The sequence below is a fragment of the Macaca nemestrina genome, chromosome 20 (genome assembly GCF_043159975.1).
Source record: "Macaca nemestrina isolate mMacNem1 chromosome 20, mMacNem.hap1, whole genome shotgun sequence".
Classification (NCBI taxonomy): domain Eukaryota; kingdom Metazoa; phylum Chordata; class Mammalia; order Primates; family Cercopithecidae; genus Macaca; species Macaca nemestrina.
Window position 1 is genome coordinate 61,037,728 of NC_092144.1, and position 18,125 is coordinate 61,055,852.

Genomic DNA, 18,125 nt, shown 5'->3' on the forward strand with positions numbered 1-18,125 from the left:
ATACAATAACCCACCTCCCATTTCTACCCTGGCCAACAAGCAGCTCCAGTTTGTTCTCCACAAAGAGCCAGAATGATCTCCTTTGTGAATGAATCAGATTTGGCTGAAAAATCTCCAATGACTCCCCAACTTCTCAGAGAAAACAAACAAGTGTCCAGTTCTATAGGTCTTCTTTCAGCTCCCAGAGAATGTCCAGCATGCTCCATGCTCCCATCTCGGCACTTGGCACTTGACCTCCTTTCTGTCTGGAACACCAGTGCCCCAGATGTTCACGGGGCTGACCACCTTTTTTTTTGGAGATGGAGTCTCCCTCTATCACCCAGACTGGAGTGCAGTGGTGCCATCTTGGGTCACTGCATCACTGCAACTTCCACTTCCCAGTGATTCTCCTGCCTCAGCCTCCTGAGTAGCTGGGATTACAGGCGTGTGACATCACGTCCGGCTAATTTTTGTATTTTTTTTTTTTTTTTTTGAGACGGAGTCTCGCTGTGTCGCCCAGGCTGGAGTGCAGTGGCCGGATCTCAGCTCACTGCAAGCTCTGCCTCCCGGGTTTTTATGCCATTCTCCTGCCTCAGCCTCCCCAGTAGCTGGGACTACAGGCGCCAGCCACCACGTCCGGCTAGTTTTTTGTATTTTTTAGTAGAGACGGGGTTTCACCGTGTTAGCCAGGATGGTCTCGATCTCCTGACCTCGTGATCCGCCCGTCTCGGCCTCCCAAAGTGCTGGGATTACAGGCTTGAGCCACCGCGCCCGGCTAATTTTTGTATTTTTAGTAAAGACAGGGTTTCGCCATGTTGGCCAGGCTGGTCTCGAACTCCTGACCTCAAATGATCGACTTGCCTCAGCCTCCCAAAGTGCTGGGGTTACAGGCGTGAGCCACTGCGCCCTGCTTGGGGCTGGCCACTCTTTATCCTCTCAGTCTCAAATGCCACCTCCTCAGTGAGGCCCTTTGTGTTTGTTACAGTGGCTGCTGTAACAAATCACTGAGAGTCTAGTTGCTTAAAACAACACAGATTTATTCTCTTGTAGTTTGGGAGGTCAGAAGTCCTAAAGATGTCACTGGGCAGAAATCAAGGTGGTCGGCAGGGCTGGTTCCTTCTGGAGGCTCTGGGGGGTCCATTCCCATGTCCTCCTGGCTTCCAGAGGTTGCCCATATTCCTCGGCTCATGCCCCTTCCTTCATCTTCATTATTATTATTATTGTTAGAGATGGGGTCTTGCTCTGTTGCTCAGGCCAGAGTGCAGTGGTGCAATCATGGCTCACTACAGTCCTGAACTCCTGGGCTCTGGTGATCCTCCCACCTCAGTCTCCCGAGTAGCTGGGACTACAGGCACCACCACTACTACACTACACCACCACTCCCCGCAAATTTTAAAAAACTTTTTTTCTTTTTTTCTTTTTTTCTTTTTTTAAGAGATGGGGTTTCCCTATGTTACCCAGGCTGGTCTTGAACTCCTGGCCTCCCAAAGTGCTGGGATTACAGGTGTGAGTCACCACGCTCATCTTCCTCTGTCTTCAAAGCCAGCAGCATATCATCTTCCAGTCTCTCATTCTGATCTTTCTGTCTCTCATAAGGACTCTTCTGATCACGCTGGACCCACCCAGGTAATCCAGGATCATCTCCCCATCTCAAGACCCTTAATGACATCAGCAAAGCCCCCTTGCTATAGAAGGTAACATATTCACAAGCTCCAGAAGTTAAGATGGCATTTTGAAGTGGGAGGGAGGCATTATGCTGCCTCCCATTCCCTCCTTGATCATCCAATGCAGAGACTCCCCTACCCATGACATTTCTTCTCTTGCCTCATGCCCTGCTCTCATTGTGTTCATGTTACTTACATAACTGCTATGGCACCTCTCTCTCTCTCTCTCTTCTTTTTTTTTTTTTTTTTTTTGAGATGGAGTCTTACTCTGTTGCCAGGCTGGAGTGCAGTGGTGTGATCTCAGCTCACTGCAATCTTCGCCTCCCAGGTTCAAGCGATTCTCCTGCCTCAGTCTCCTGAGTAGCTGGGATTACAGGTACGCACCACCATGCCCAGCTAATTTTTGTATTTTTAGTAGAGAGGGGGTTTCACCATGTTGGCCAGGCTGGTCTCGATCTCCTGAACTTGTGATTCGCCCGCTTCGGCCTCCCAATCATCTCTCTCTTTATTGTCTGTCTTCCACTCCTGGAATGTGAGCTCCACAAGGCAGGAATTTTTTGGTCTGTTTTGCCCAGTGCCTTATCCCCAGCACCTAGAACCATTCCTGGTGCAAAATAGCCACTGGGGTCAGGGGTGGCGGCTCATGCCTGTAATCCCAGCACTTTGGGAGGCTGAGGCAGGCAGATCACTTGAGGTCAGGAGTTTGAGACCAACCTGGCCAACATGGTGAAACCCTGTTTCTACTAAAAATACAAAAACTAGCTGAGCGTAGTGGTGCGCGCCTGTGATCCCAGATACTTGGGAGGCTGAGGCAGGAGAATCGCTTGAACCTGGGAGGTGGAGGTTGCAGTGAGCTGAGATTGTGCCACTGCACTCCAGTGTGGTTGACAGAGTGAGACTCCATCGCAAGACAAAAATAAATAAATAAATATAAATAAAAAATAGCCACCTGGCCAATATTTATGAAGAAGGTGAAAAGTAGTCCGACCGGACCTCTGTTTCTCGTAACGCAAGTGACCGCATAGGCAAAACACATGAGCCTGGAGAGGGAGATGTGACTTGTTCACAGCCACCCTGCACAGGGAGGAGACACACGCAGAGTCCACTTCTCAGTCAGTTTATTTCTGGGACTAAATTTGGGGCAGAGCTGCGGAGAAGGGATGGGCCCTGAGCTTCGGGATGAAAGTGCCCCAGGGAGATTGGGATGCAACCTCCACTCTGGGCAGTTGTGGAAATTGTTCCCAGGGTTCAGCTAGGGAAACAGGGTCAGCCCACCGTGGGGGAAACGGACCCTGAGTCCAGGAGACACGGGGTCCGGGGCTGGAGAGATGAACATTTGCAACATCTCCGGGAAGGAATGAGGGTCTGAAAGGAGTGTTGGGGCTGTCCCTGCAGCGGGTGGGGACGCCGGTGTGCTCAGTCCTGGGATGACTCAAGAGTTGGCCTGGATGGTTTCCTGGATCCACTTGGTAAACTTGCAGAGGTTGGTGTAGACGCCCGGTCTGTTGGGCTTGGCACAAGGGTAATCTCCCCAGGACACGAGTCCCTGCAGGGAGCCGTTGCAGACCACCGGCCCCCCAGAATCACCCTGCGGGAGAGAAAGGGAGGCACGAGAGAGGCAGAGATGTGGCAAGGTGGGCAGAAGGAGACACGAGAGACCCAGAGATGCCCACAGATGGAGAAGATGGAGACAGACACACAGAGATGGAAAGTACAGAGATGAAGAGTGCAGAAAAAGACAGAGATGGAGACGCAGGCAAAAAGAGAGAGAGGGAGAATGTTATTACTATTTCACCCCAAATCCAACTTTTTTTTTTTTTTGTGGGGAGGACAGAGTCTTGCTCTGTTGCCCAGGCTGGAGGGCAGTGGCCCGACCTCAGCTCCCTGCAGCCTCCATCTCTTGGGTTCAACCAATTCTCCCGCCCCAGCCTCCCAAGCAGCTGGAATTATAGGCGCCCACCACCACGCCTGGCTAATTTTTTGTATTTTTAGTAGAGACGGGGTTTCACCATGTTGGCCAGGCTGGTCTCGAACTCTTGACCTCAAGTGATTCGCCCACCTCAGCCTCCAAAGTGTTGGGATTACAGGCGTAGGCCACCATGCCCGGCCTCCAAGTTCAACCTTTAGACCCCATTGGTCACTCTCCACTCACTCTTCCTCTTCCAGATTCCTCTTGTCCACACATCATTTTGGGGGGTCTGTGACCCTGCCTCTCCACATCTCGAATCTTTGTCTCTACTTTATGTTCCAGCCTGTCTCCCTCATCGTGTGTGTCTCCACCTCTCTTTCTCTCTGACTCTCCCCTCCGGACTGTGCAGGCTTTATTTCTCTTACTGGACACACACCTTCCTTCCTCACTCTCCACCAATCCATCCTTATACCTCCCTTCTACAAAAATACAGTTCTCAGCCCCTGGATGAGGGCTTCTCGATCTGGGCACTGTGGGCATCTGAAGCTGGATAATGGTTTGTTGTGGAGGCCTGTCCTGTGCATCATAGCATGTTGAGCAGCACCCTTGGCCTCTACCCGCTAGATGCCAGTAATGACCCTCCACGCAGTTGTGACAACCAAATATGTCTCCTAGTATTGCCAATGTCTCCTAGGGGGCAGAATCACTCCCAGTAGAAATCCATTCGCGCTGACTAATTTGTGTTTCCTGTCCTCAATTCCCCATACCTCCCTATAATTACCCTCCTATAATAATACTCACTGCTCTTCAACAGTCATTTTTCCCTCCTTTCCTTCCTTCCTTCCTTCCTCATTCCTCTCTCTCTTTCTTTCTTCCTTTTTTCTCTCTCCTTCCTTCCTTCCTTCCTCTCTCTTTCTTCCTTTCTCTCTCTCTCCTTCCCTCCCTCCCTTCCTTCCTTCCTTCTTCCTTCCTCCCTCTCTTTCTTTCTTTCTTTCTTTCTCTCTCCTTCCTTCCTTCCTCCCTCCCTCCCTCCTTCCTTCCTCTCTTTCTTCCTTTCTTTCTCTCCCTTCCTTCCTTCCTTCCTTCCTTCCTCCCTCCCTTCCTCCCTTCCTCCCTTCCTCTCTCTCTCTCTTTCTCTCTCTCTTTCTTTCTCTTTGTGACAAAAAGCTCTTGCTTTGTCATCCAGGCTGCTGTCTGGAGTGCAGTGGTGCAATCATGGCTCACTGCAGCCTCACACTTTTGGGCTCAAGCAATTCTCCCACCTCAGCCTCCCAAGTAGCTGGAACTACAGGTGCAAGCCACCACACCTAGCTAATTAAAAAAAAATTAGTACATATTTATCTACTCTTTATTGCCTGTATCCCACTTGGGGAACATGAGGTCCATGTGGCAGGAAGTTTTTGGTCTGTTTTGCCCGATGCCATATCCACAGCACCTGGAACCATTCCTGGTGCAATATAGACACTTGGCTAATATTTATGAAGAAAATGAAAAGTAGCTTGAATGGATCTCTGTTTGAGGTAGAGAGAAATACCTATCTCCCAGCTGGGCACAGTGGCTCACACCTGTAATCCCAGCACTTTGGGAGGCTGAGGCGGGCAGATCACTTGAGGTCAGGAGTTCAAGACAAGCCTGGTGAACATGGTGAAACCCCGTCTCTACGGGAAAAAAAAAAAATTGCTGGGCATGGTGGTGGGTGCCTGTTAACTCAGCTACTTGGGAGGCTGAGGTGGAAGAAATGCTTGAACCTGGGAGGTGCAGGCTGCAGTGAGCTGAGATCGTGCCACTGCACTCCAGCCTGGGTGACAGAGTGAGACTCCATCTCAAAAAAAAAAAAAAGAAAAGAAAAGAAAGAAAAGCAATATCTATCTCTGTTAGAGATAAATATGTACATACTACAATAATTATGTGAGCGGTATGAATAAAATCTACTAAAATAAAAACAATTCGTATTTTTATTTTTTAAATTAGTTGCCCAGGCTGGTCTTGAACTCCTGAGCTCAAGTGATTTTCCTACTTCAGCTTCCCAGAGTGCTGGGATTACAGGCATGTGCCATTGCACATGGCCTCATTTCTTATTTATATGCATGCAAAATGTGAATAATTAGAGAGTCCTGGAATCAATTATTAGGAACGCCAAGACTTGCCTTTTTCTCAGTAGCAGACACTGTTTCAAGGCAAACCAGCTTAGCTGCCTGGACCTCTAAATTTCAACTTTCTTGTGGTTTCATTTCTCTCATTATTTTTTAAACTTAACACCTCTGCAGAGTTTTTTTTGAGAGGCTGTTAGTTAACTGCTCTGAGCCTTGGCTCCTTGTCTGTAAAATAGGGCTCATAATAACAGGTGAATGAGTTCGTGAGTGGAGGCATGCAAACTACTTAAAACAGTGTCCAGCAATTAGCCAGATGCTATTGCTATTATTTTTATACTATTAGTATTAGTATTGTTGTAGTTGCTATTATTTCTTGCTTGCAGCTTTTAGTGGTCACACTCAGACCACACACTGGTATGAAAAAACAAACAAACAAACAAAAAAACACCTTGAGGTCTGGAAAAACAAGACAGTAACCTTGCCTACAGAAAGGCTAAATAGTTTTAAATGCTACCATTTGAATGAGATGTGTCTTTTTTTTTTTTTTTGAGACAGAGTGTCATTCATCGCCCAGGCTGGAGTGCAGTGGCGCAGTCTCAGCTCACTGCAAGCTCCGCCTCCCAGGTTCACACCATTCTCCTGCTTCAGTCTCCCCAGCAGCTGGGACTACAGGTGCCTGCCACCACACCCGGCTACTTTTTTTTTTTTTAGTAGAGATGGGGTTTCACCATGTTAACCAGGATGGTCTTGATCTCCTGACTTTGTGATCCGCCCTCCTTGGCCTCCCAAAGTGCTGGGATTACAGGCGTGAGCCACCGCGCCCGGCCGAGATGTGCTTTCTTCTGTTAAAAGTCTCCCCCATCGCCACCCACCCCTACACCCAGGGCACAGAGAAGAAACTGGGAGAGCTGGGAAGTTGTTGCAATTGTCAGGTTTGTACAATTTTGGGGGGAGCTTTTTGTAGCCATGGGACTGGAGCACTCCTGAATCCTCAGCTTCCTATCTACTGTTGAAATGCACACCCTGCCAATGAGAGCTTGTTAACTTACGTCCCTCTAGATCCCTTGGGAGCCTGGATACAAAGGAGAGTGTTGGTTGATGTAACAGTTTGATTTTAAATTCTGTCTTCCTCAGCAGATACAGCTTCCATTAGAACATAGGGAAGCTCTGTGCTGGTGACCACTAAATACTGGTAGAACATTCACCCCTGCCTACCCCTCCAGCCTCACTTCCTACTGTTCCCCCCACTTTTGTTCTCCATTTTCATTGGTTTCCTTTTCTTCTTTGAATCAGTCAAACTCCTTTCTGCCTCAGGGCCTTTGCACATGCCTTTTCTTTCCCCTTAAACTTCACGAGTTTAGCTTCTTTGTGTCATCCATTCTCTGCTGAAATGCCACCTCTCCAAGGAGGCTCCCCTGACCACCTTTTTGAATATTTGCCCTTATTGTTTACTATCCTAAAACCATGTTTCGTTTTGGGGTTAACCCTTACTGCTCTCTGAATATGCCCTATTTATGCAGATTCTTGACCACGGAGCTTTTTATTTTATTTTTTAACCTTGTTGTTCCTCCAGCCCTTCCAGCAGCTTTGTAATAAATCCCTTGTATTAAATATTCTCTTGTAAAAATACCTACCAGATTTCTCTTTTTCCTCCTCAAGATATTTTACCAGCACTTGCTGGAAAACTGTCATATGACAGATTTTGTTGAAACAAGACACTTCACTACCACATGCCTGAAAACTGCCAAAACTGATGTCTGTAACATGGAGTGCCCCCATTAAATGTGGTATCTTTATGCAGTGCACAACCTGCCCAACCGTACAAAACAGCCTTGATCTTTCCCTCTAGACCCGTGCTATCCAATACAGTAACTGCTGGCCACATGTGGCTACTGAGCACCTGAAATGTAGCTAGTCCAAATTGAGATGTGCTGTCAGTATAAAATACATACTCGCTTTCAAAGACTTGATATGAAAACAAGAAAAGAACGTAAAGTATCTCATTCATAATTGTTTTATATTAATTAAACTTTGAAATGATTGTATTTGGGATACATTGGGTTATTAAAGTTAACTTCACCTCTTTCTTTCCTTCCTTCTTTTTTTTTTTTTTTTTTTGAGACAAGGTGTCACTCTGTCTCCCAGGTTGGAGTGCAATGGCGCGATCTCACCTCACTGCAACCTCCACCTTCTGGGTTTAAGTGATTCTCGTGTCTCAGCCTCCTGAGTAGCTGAGATTACAGGTGCCCACCACCAGGCCCGGCTAATTTTTGTATTTTTTTTTTTTTTTGTAGAGACAGAGTTTTGCCATGTTGGTCAGGCTGGTCTTGAACTTCTGACCACAGGTGATCCGCCCGCCTCAGCCTCCCAAAGTGCTGGGATTACAGGCCTGAGCCACCGCGCCTGGCCTTTTCTTCTTGTTTTAATGTGGCTACTAGAAAATTGGAAATGACATAAGCAGCTCAGCATTATTTCTACTAAATACCACTACTCTAGGGTTTGAGCTCTGTGAGAACAGGGGTCCTGACTGTCTTGGCAATGGCTGGATTCTCAGAACTTGGCAAAGTTCATGTTATCGAGCTGGCACTCAGTGTGCATCTGCTGAATAAAGAGAGAGGTGTCCTCACCTGGCAGGAGTCTCTACCCGCCTCGTCACCGGCACAGAACATGGTGTCATCTATCTGTCTCGGGTAGGCATCCTTGCACCTTTTCTGACTTAGCACGCTGATATTCAAGCACTGGAGGACCTTAGGGAAGTGCACTGTCAAACAGGAACACAATGAGAGGTGGAGAAAGATGGAAGGTGGCAGAGATGGGTCGGTATCGAGAAGAACCTGGACACTCACCTTGGGGACTTCTGGTTGTCCCCCAGCCAGATACCAAGCACTTTGTCCCAGCAGAAGGACAATGAGAGGAGACGTTGATGGGTCTGACATCTTTAGTGGAATGAATTCTTCTGTTCAGTTTGATGAGCATGAGGTCATTAGAGTGGCCAGGGTGGGAGTAGCCAGGGTGGGGGATGGATTTGATCCCCTGGAACATCTGCTGCCCAGATTCATAAACTGGTGACAGGGAGTAGTGGCCAAGACGGACTCTGAAAACTCTGAGGAAGATGGGGCAGGTCACCACCAGCCCTGATCTCTATCTCCATGTCCAACGCCAATCCCAACCCCACACCCAGCCCCAGCCCCAGTCCCACCCTCACCCCTAGTCCCCAAACCATCCTCAACTCTATCTTGGTCTCCAATTCCATGCCTGTCCCCACCCCAATCACAATTCCAAACCCATCCCATTCCCAGCCCAAATCCTTTCCCTACCCAGAAGCCATCACACATGCATTCTCGAGCCCAAATCCAACCATCCCCAACCCCAACCCCAATTCCAATCCCCACCCTCAATTCTATATCTGTTCCCAATCCCAACACTATCTCTATTCCATCTTCATTTCCACCCCAGCACGATTTTCACCCACCCCCAATTCTAAAGCCAATCCCAGTTCCACCTCCATCCCAAACCATTCGACCAATATACGCTCCTAACCCCAATTCCACCTCCATCCCAAACCATTCAACAATTACACGCTCTTAACCCCGAATCCAACCCATCCTGATCTCCTTCCTGTTCCCTACCACAACACTCGCCCCTCTGCAACCTCATCCTCCCACCCTACTCTCCCCCAAAACTCCATCCTTAGTCCTATCCCCAACTCGACCTCCTGCTGCTCCCACATCCCCAACCCATCCCCACCAGCCCTCACCTCCATGCCCCCCAACCCCACTTCCCCCTCCCCACCAGCCTTCCTCTTGGAACTCCCACTCACTTCTTCCTGCAGTGGGCGGCCGTGAGCAGCCACTGTGGATGCACCAGCACCCCCCCGCAGTAGAGCTGGTTGGGCCCTAGCAACAGCGCAGCCTGCCACGGCTGGGTGTGCTCATCGCAGTCGGATCCGTTGATGATGCGACTGCTGCTGTCATCCGACCGGGCATCGTCCCCAGCTCCCACGTCCCGGTTGCTCCCAGAGGGCACGGTGTTAGAGGGATTGTCACAGGAAACATCATTGTTGGCGAGAACATGCTCTGAGGACGGAAAATGGGTTGGGCGGGGCTCAGAGGCGGGGCTTGGGCTCGGGGTGGGTCTCAGACTCAAGAGGCCAGACCTGCTAGAGGGTGGGGGTCTGACCTGCTGAGGGGGCGGGGCCAGGGGTTAGGGGCGGGGCCTGGAGAATAAGAGTGGCACCGCTCAAGACCAGGCTCAAGCTCAAGGACAGAGCCCAGGCTCAGGTAGGGTTACTGGAGTCTAACTGGACCTTACAGATTCCTGGAATTGGCTAGAACTAAATGGGAGGATAAAATTGGGTACAGGATTCCTGGACAAGCTCAGGGGTAGAGCCAAGGCTGTGGGGGCTGGAGCCTCGGGATGGGAGGGAGACCAGGGTTTTAGGGATGGAACTGGTCTCAGGAAGTGGGGTCAGGCCTCAGTGAGTGGGGTCAGGGCTGGAGGCAGGAAGGGGTTTGGAATCGACTTGGTCAGGGCCAAGGCCAGGGTTACATGTTAGAGTTTCCTATAAAGAGCTCTGACTTTGGGCGGGGTGCACTGGCTCACACCTGTAACCCCAGCACTCTGGGAGGCTGAGGCGGGCGGATCACCTGAGGTTGGGAGTTCGAGACCAGCCTGGCCAACAAGGTGAAACCGCGTCTCTACTAAAAACACAAAAATTAGCCAGGCGTGGTGGTACGCGCCTGTAATTCCAGTTACTCAGGAGGTGGGGGCATGAGAATCACTTGAACCCGGGAGGCAGAGGTTGAAGTGAGCCGAGATCACGCCACTGCACTCCAGCCTGGGAGAAAGAGCAAGACTCTGTCTCCAAAACAAACAAACAAACAAACAAAAAAAAACCTCTGACTTCTGACTCTGACTTTGAAGGGGGTTCTAGAACGTGCCCACAGAATAGGGACTGGAGCCTGGCTCAGAGGGGTGCAGCCTGAGGCGGGGTCAACTAGAGTCTGGCCTAGGGGCGTGGTTGAGGAAAGTAGGTGGGGTCAGAGCTCATGGGTGGAGCTAAGGTTCTCAAAGCTAGACCAGGAAAGAAGGGCTCAGCTTAAGGGGCCACGTGGAGGGGAAGAGCAGGCATAGATTTCTGAATTCTCGGATACAACCTTGCCTCCTGGATCCTGTCAATCCCCTCCTCTCATGTACCTACAGACTACATACATGCCCCACTCCCTCATCAGTCCTCCCACGCCCATTCACTGGTTCTTACTCCTTTTTTTCTTTTTCTTTTTCTTTTTTTTTTTGAGATGGAGTTTTGCTCTTGTTGCCCCAGGCTGGAGACCAATGGGGCAATCTCGGCTCACCGCAACCTCCACCTCCCGGGTTCAAGCGATTTTCCTGCCTCAGTCTCCCGAGTAGCTGGGATTACAGGCATGCGCCACAACACCAGCTAATTTTTTGTATTTTTAGTCGAGACGGGGTTTCACCATGTTGGCCAGGCTGGTCTCCAACTCCCGACCTCAGGTGATCCGCCCTCCCTGGGCCTCCCAAAGTGCTGGGATTACAGGCGTGAGCCACCGCGCCTGGCCTGGTTCTTACCCTTGCTAATGGCCCTGGCACCACCATCACTCACGAACTCACCCGGACAACCACGCACGCAACAGCAGTAACCTCCAAGCGTGCACGCGGTTCTGCAGACAGGCACGCATTGCCTCCACAGGCGCAGCTGACAGTGCAGCTCTGTCTCCAGGTACACACGCTCACCAGGTACATACGCTCCTGGGCAGCCTTGCGGGATGGCACACCCTCATCCACAGTGTCTCAGTGCACGCAAAGATGCCGTGTTTGCATAGATGCTCAGACTGCCACATACTGTTCTGCACACAGGCACCCATCTCAAGTCGGTCACCTAGCACCCATCTCCCAGAGACAGCCATCCCTGCACCCTCTATCCCTCCAGGCAGACAGAAACTCTAGACACACAGCTGCACCATCACACATACCGTAGTATTTACACCGCCTCACACAGACACACACAGTCACGTACAGTCACCCCTACATAGAGCTTCAGGTAGTCACAAGGTCACAAATACAAGCACCCATAATGTTGTACTCAGCCACAATCACATAATCGCCTGCAAGCACACAGTCACACATTTCCATGGTGATGACCGCTTTTGTTGCATGAAATCCCGGTACCTCAGGGACAGGAACTGCAGATCCCTGCAGTCATACACAAAGCCAAGTCACCACACACAGCCAAACACACAGTAAACACCCCCAGTGCCACATGCATTCACCCACATCACTGTAGAGCCACACACAATCTTAAATGCACACACAATCACAAAACCACACATACAGCCTCCAAGGGTCAGTGCCACCTGCCGCACAGTCACTTGATATGGGAAAAGGCATCCCCCTCCCCGACACACACCGTGGCAGTCACAGGGCCACATACAATCGCACAACCACAAATACAGACCGAGACTCACATTCACCCAGTCCCGGAGTCACGCCCAGGCTCACACAGTTCCCCAGGGTACAGGCACTCTAGAGACGCAGAGGCAGTCCTCCCTATCCCACGCCCCCCACCCCAGAGTTCTGGTTACCTGTGACCCCCAGAAGCAAGGCTGTGATCAGAGCACAGAGCACCCACATCCAGGGGGTTCTTGCTGTAGCCATGGCCGCTGCACCTGGATGGGGGATGTCAGACGGTTGGGAGGCCCAGGCGATCCCGGGAGCCCTTAACTCACTTCCCCTTCCTCCCCTACCTTATTTCCCCAGGTAGAGAGGAAGCACAAGGATGCTGTGCCGCCATCAGCACCGTGCTGAGACCCAGGCACTATGAAATTCAGAAGATAGGAGTCTAGCAACCTCCAGACGGGGCGAGGAGGGAAGACAGAGAAAGATGTGGGTGCAGGATGCACAGACACCTCTCCTTCCCTGCCTGCTGAGCCACCCTCCCCAGGTCTCACCTGCCCTGTCCCCCAGGTAGGGGGTGGGGGATTCGCTTCCAGTTCAGCCGCGGATTTCTCAGGCCTGCACCTTCCTGGCCACCGCCTCCTCCTGGGCTCTGGGCACCAGGCCTGAGTTATAACCACCCACTGCTCCCTGGGGCACATTCCCGGGCCATGAGGTGCCTATTGGGCCTTAGCAATCGCTCCTCCTGCTCCCCCCATCTCCACCCCCAGAGCACCCCCCACCCCATCCCGCATACCACTCCCTACCTCCCTGGCTCGGAGGATGGGGAGGGGTCTCCGGAAGCCAGGCCAGCCCCTTCCCTGCCTCCCCCAGCCTTAGGGATCTGGCTTCTCACCAACTCTGTGTCACTGTTCCTGGCGCCTGGATTGCTTGCTTTCTTCTCCGCGTTTTGCTCATTCCACCACTGTCTGTTCTCGCTCGATACTCCTCTTTCCATCTTTGTCTCTGTCTTTTTCTTTTTTTTTTTTTTCAGAGTCTTCTTCCATCGCTCTGTGGTTCTCCCAGGGCTGTCTTTTTGAGTCTGTCTCAATATCTCGTGTCTCTCTCCACCCCACCCCTCTCTCTTTCTCTCTCTCTCTCTTGCCTCTCTGTCTCTCTGTCTCTCTCTCTGTCTCTCTCTCTCTGGCTCTCTCTCTCTCTCTCTCTCTCTGTCTCTCCTGTCTTAGGAGCCTTGTTTCTCTCTCCTTGGGCCACAAGTGGTGCTGTCTCCCCGTTCCTCGCCCTCTGTCTCTCTATGCCTCTGTGATTCTCTCTTTTTTAAAGGTTCTGAGTGATTTGTCAAATATACCTTAGAGTTCTCAGCCCGTTTATTTTCCTTTATTTCACTTCTGCTCTATCTGTTGACAGCATTTTTTTTTTTTTTTTTTTTTTAGGTATAGCTAAGTTATAACAAACTGGTTGTTTGTTTATTTATTTATTTGAGACAGAGTCTTGCTCTGTCGCCCAGGCTGGAGGGCAGTGGTGTGATCTCGGCCCACTGCAACCTCCACCTCCTGTGTGTTCAAGCGACTCTCATGCCTCAGCCTCCGGAGTAGCTGGGATTACAGGTGCCCCACGATGCCCGGCTGATTTTTTTTTTTTTTTTTTTTTTTGTAGAGATGGGGTTTCACCATGTTGGCCAGGCTGGTCTTGAACTCCTGACCTCAAGTGATTCACCCACCTCTGCCTCCCAAAGTGCTGGAATTACAGGCATGAGCCACCATGCCTGGCCCAAACTGCATATTTAAAGGGTGGAGTCTGATGGCTTTAGGTACCTGTCACACCATCACCATAATCAAGAGGATGATCATAGACACCACCCTGAAAACCATGCTCCTGCCCCTTTGCGTGTATCTGGGACTCTCTGTTAATCTCTCTCTTTACACCTCTGCGTCTCCCTTTGTATCTTTCTGTGTCTTCTCTTTTCTCTCTGGCTTTGTGTGCCCCTGTGTCCCAGGCTCTCTGTGTGTTTTCTCTGTGTTTCTGTATTTGTATTATTCTGTCTCTCTCTCTTCCCCACCCCTTCCTCCTTCCCTGTCTTTCTGCCTCCCTCTCCCTGCATTTTGGGCAGGGAAGACCCAAGCCACTTTGCACAGGGAGCCCTCAACTCCTTCTCTTGCCTTCACTCTGGGCCCAGAAAGAGGCGGGGACCCAGTCTGGGAACCCACAGGTGCCGTGGCTCGGCTGGTGTGGCCAGGCATGGGTGAGAACGTTGGGCAGGGCTACTTGTTGATGGGAAAATAGATCAAGAGGCCAGGAAAGGGGCAGATGGCTTGGGAAATGGGTATTGGGTGGGGAACCCGAAAGGTGGCTTCTCCCTCTCCACTCCTAGGCCATCTGAGGCCGCCTCTCCTGACCTTGTCTCTACGCCAGTTTTTCTTTCCGTCTGCTGCCAGCTCTTTGCATCTGTCTTCGTGTCTCCTTGTCTCTGTCCTCACTAGGAAGTAAGAACTAACTAAACATTCATCTGTGATGTGCCAGACACAGGTGTCCATGAACAATCAGACTCAGGTGTCCGTGAACAATCAGACTCAGGTGTCCGTGAACAAGATGACAAAGACTCCTGAACATGCTGTCCTCTTTGAGCCCTCATTCCTTGAGGGTAAAAAACAAACCAAGCTGTGTTGCTCACATCTGTAATTCTGTTAAAGGGGAGATTTTAGAGCACTCAAGACTGGTTTTAGTGCACAGCAAAAAAAAAAAAACAAAATGAAAAAACAAAAAACCCCCAAAGTAACAAAAACCTATTCTGGGTCTATTTTGATTACGAGAATTAATATTTCATTCATTAAAGTGACAAAACCATGGCCAGGTGTGGTGGCTCACGTCTGTAATCCCAGCACTTTGGGAGGCCAGGGTGGGTAGATCACCTGAGGCCAGGAGTTTGAGACCAGCCTGGCCAATATGGTGAAACCCCGTCTCTACTAAAAATACAAAAATTAGCCGGGCATGGTGGCGCATGCCTGTAATCCCAGCTCCTCAGGAGGCTGAGGCAGGAGAATCACTTGAACTTGGGAGGTGGAAGTTGCAGTGAGCTGAGATCACGCCATTGCACTCCAGCCTGGGAGACAAGAGTGAAACTCCATCTCCAAATTAATTAATTAATTAATTAATTAAGTGACAAAACCAGTGACCTACTTCTTCCTTAGTCTTTTAAGTTATTTACAACCCATTTTGGTCTAGATAAATCTTTTTTTTTCTTACTTTTAGACATCTGTTGCATTTATTTATTTATTTATTTATTTATTTACTTTTTGAGACAGAGTCTCGTTCTGTTGCCAAGGCTGGAGTGCAGTGGCGCAATCTCGGCTCAATACAACCTTTGCCTCGTGGGTTCAAACGATTCTCCTGTCTCAGCCTCCCGCGTAACTGGGACTACAGGAGGCATACTGGCTAATAATTTTTTTGTATTTTAGTAGGGACGGGGTTTCTCCATGTTAGCCAGGATGGTCTCGATCTCCTGACCTCATGATCCGCCCACCTCGGCCTCCCAAAGTGCTGGGATTACAGGCGTGAGCCACCGCGCCTGACCTATGGGGTCCTTATAATAATGTTTGGTCCTATTGACAAACTAAGTTAACTAAACACCTTCAGACATTTTAAACTACATTTCTAAAACCAACACGTTCAATCTCTTCTGGAAGTCCCTTGATTTTTAGGCAACACTTCCAAAGCATTGAAATTAGTTTGTACATCTGAGTGTACAGATGAACTCATAAATACGATCCATGTTGCATTCTTTCAGATATCCCAGTGCTGGATATTAACTTGGTGTAACGCCATCTTAAAAATCACAGCTCAATTATTACACATTTAAAGCTGAAGTCACAAGGCTTTCCTTATAACAGGTGAAATTCTCTTAGACACACAATCACCTAAAATACCGAAAGTGTAGAGATTCTGCTTCAAAAAAAAAAATAAAATTCATACGAAGGGTTGGATGTCTAAACCTTTTAATGCTCAGTTCTGAAACATATCAGAATTACAAGAAGACTTCGGTACAGAAGAGTGGTTAGAAGTCCAAACTGTGGCACCAGCCCCTAGCATTTAAATTCTGGTGCGGCCACCTACTAGCTGTGAGACTTTGGTCACACCATGGACCCACTCTGTGCCTTGGTTTCCCTGTCTGTAAAATGGGAACAATAATGGTATCCACCTCACAGGCTTGCAATGAGGATCAAATTAGTTAATATATGTAAGGCACAAATTAGTTAATCTATGTACCTGGCAAGTGCTGATAAGTGTATTTTAAATTATTATTATTATTATTGTTGTCATGACTATCATTATTCTTATTATCCATTCAGAGAGCCAGTTTCAAGCAGGCACAGTGACTCACGCCTGCCGTCCCAACACTTTGTGAGTCCGAGATGCATGGATCACTTGAGGTCAGGAGTCTGAGACCAGCCTGGTCAACATGGCAAAACCCTGTCTTTCCTAAAAAAGAAAAATACAAAAAAAAAAAAAAAAATTAGCTGGGTGTGGTGACACATGCCTGTAATCCCAGCTACTCAGGAGGCTGAGGCAGGAGAACTGCTTGAGCCCGGGAGGCAGAGGCTGCAGTGAGCTGAGATTGTGCCATTGCACTCCAGCCTGGGTGACAGAGTGAAACTCTGAGACTCCGTTAAAAAAAAAAAAAAGAAAGAAAAAGAAAACCAATTTTCTCTCAATTAACTGCAGCTGATTTTGGTCTTGACCGTCATTGACTGGGTTCCTCTTGGTGACCCTGGTGAATTTCACGGCTTGTCCAGAGAAGGTTGGTCAAGGGGGGCCCAGGCCATTCACATGACTTCATAATTCCATCAGCTCACAAATCAGCCACTTCCTTCCATCACATCCCCATGATAAAATGTTGCATTTCTTTGATTCTTCATGCCCCCATGATAAAATGTTGCATTTCTTTGATTCTTAAGACAAAGATTATAGGGTCTTTCTAAAGCCCAGATCTGACCGTGTCCTTCCTTTTCTCCAGGCCCTCAGGATCAGGTCCAAGTTCTTCTGCCTGGCTCTCAGTGACATCATCTTCCGCTGACCTACATTTCCGGCCACGTCATTCATTTCTCCCACCTCAAACTCCAGCCTCCACCATCCAGGACATTTCACAGGTGTCCTCACACCCCCAGGTTTTTCTACATGTTGTTCCTTCTGTGAGAATGCCACCCACCCAAACTTCTCCAAAGGGTGAACTCATATCCAGCCTTCCTTTCCAGCCCTCCCAGGCCCAGCCCCACCTCAACCCTCATCTTCTCTCCCTGCATCATCACCTCGACCTCCTCCCCAACCCCAGCCTCCAGTGTCTCCCTTCTGGTTCATCCTGCACATGGCCCCAGGGCTGTCCTGGCTCACAGACTTTCCATGGCTCCCCAGTGCCCTCAGAAGGTCCCAGCATCTCACGCTGGCATCTGAGGTTCTTGGAGACCTGATCCTTGCCCTTCTCTTCCATCACCCTTAACCATGCACGGTGGTCTTCCTACCCTCCAACCTTCCTGGTTTTGCTGTGACAAAAGTTTAAGCTGGGTACGGTGGCTCACGCCTGTAATCCCAGCACTTTGGGAGGCTGAGGTGGGCAGATCATGAGGTCAGGAGTTCGAGACTAGCCTGGCCAACACGGTGACACCCTGTCACTACTAAAAATACAAAACTTAGCCGGGCGTGGTGGCACGTGCCTGTAATCCCAGCTACTCGGGAGGCTGAGGAAGGAGAATTGCTTGAACCCGGGAGGCGGAGGTTGCAGTGAACCGAGATGGCGCTGTTGCACTCCAGCCTGGGTGACAGAGCAAGACTCCGTCTTGGGGAGGAAAAAGAAAAGTTTAGGGGCAAGAGCCATCTTTGATGTGGCACAAGGTGGAGGCATCAAGGGTGCCTTCCTGAAGGGGAGGAAAAATCAAATAGGGCTGTACAGGAGAACTGAAAATATCTAGATTTCAGAAAGGTGGAAGTCAAATCAAAGCAAAAAGCTCCACTCATAATAAAATTCATTCTTTACTGAGTGCATGGCGGGCCAGGCGCTGTCCTGTGTATGTCATG

At 49.6% G+C, this 18,125-nt stretch overlaps 1 protein-coding gene and 1 long non-coding RNA gene across 5 annotated transcripts in view; one reads left to right on the forward strand and one right to left on the reverse strand.

Moving 5' to 3' along the window:
• The window catches only part of LOC105497135 (uncharacterized), a 53,589-nt gene that overhangs the window by 27,295 nt on the left and 8,169 nt on the right, over positions 1–18,125 (forward strand). Inside the window, exon 2 of the long non-coding RNA XR_011617812.1 lies at positions 17,071–17,203. This is a non-coding gene — a long non-coding RNA (uncharacterized lncRNA). The remainder of the gene's footprint in view (positions 1–17,070; positions 17,204–18,125) is intronic.
• On the reverse strand, positions 2,745–13,236 carry LOC105497134 (kallikrein related peptidase 5). 4 transcript variants are annotated; one of them, XM_011767923.2, is made up of 6 exons: positions 12,955–13,236; positions 12,248–12,331; positions 9,466–9,721; positions 8,492–8,748; positions 8,273–8,406; positions 2,745–3,231 (listed from the first exon to the last, which is right to left on the reverse strand). In XM_011767923.2, the coding sequence occupies exons 2-6, from the start codon at positions 12,318–12,320 to the stop codon at positions 3,076–3,078; spliced, it is 876 nt and encodes a 291-aa protein (XP_011766225.2). In that variant the 5' UTR covers positions 12,321–12,331; positions 12,955–13,236; the 3' UTR covers positions 2,745–3,075. The 4 variants fall into 4 exon arrangements, with proteins under 4 accessions (XP_011766225.2, XP_011766228.2, XP_011766226.2 ...); XM_011767926.2 differs by having other exon boundaries at positions 12,866–12,971; XM_011767924.3 differs by lacking the exon at positions 12,955–13,236 and adding an exon at positions 12,614–12,786.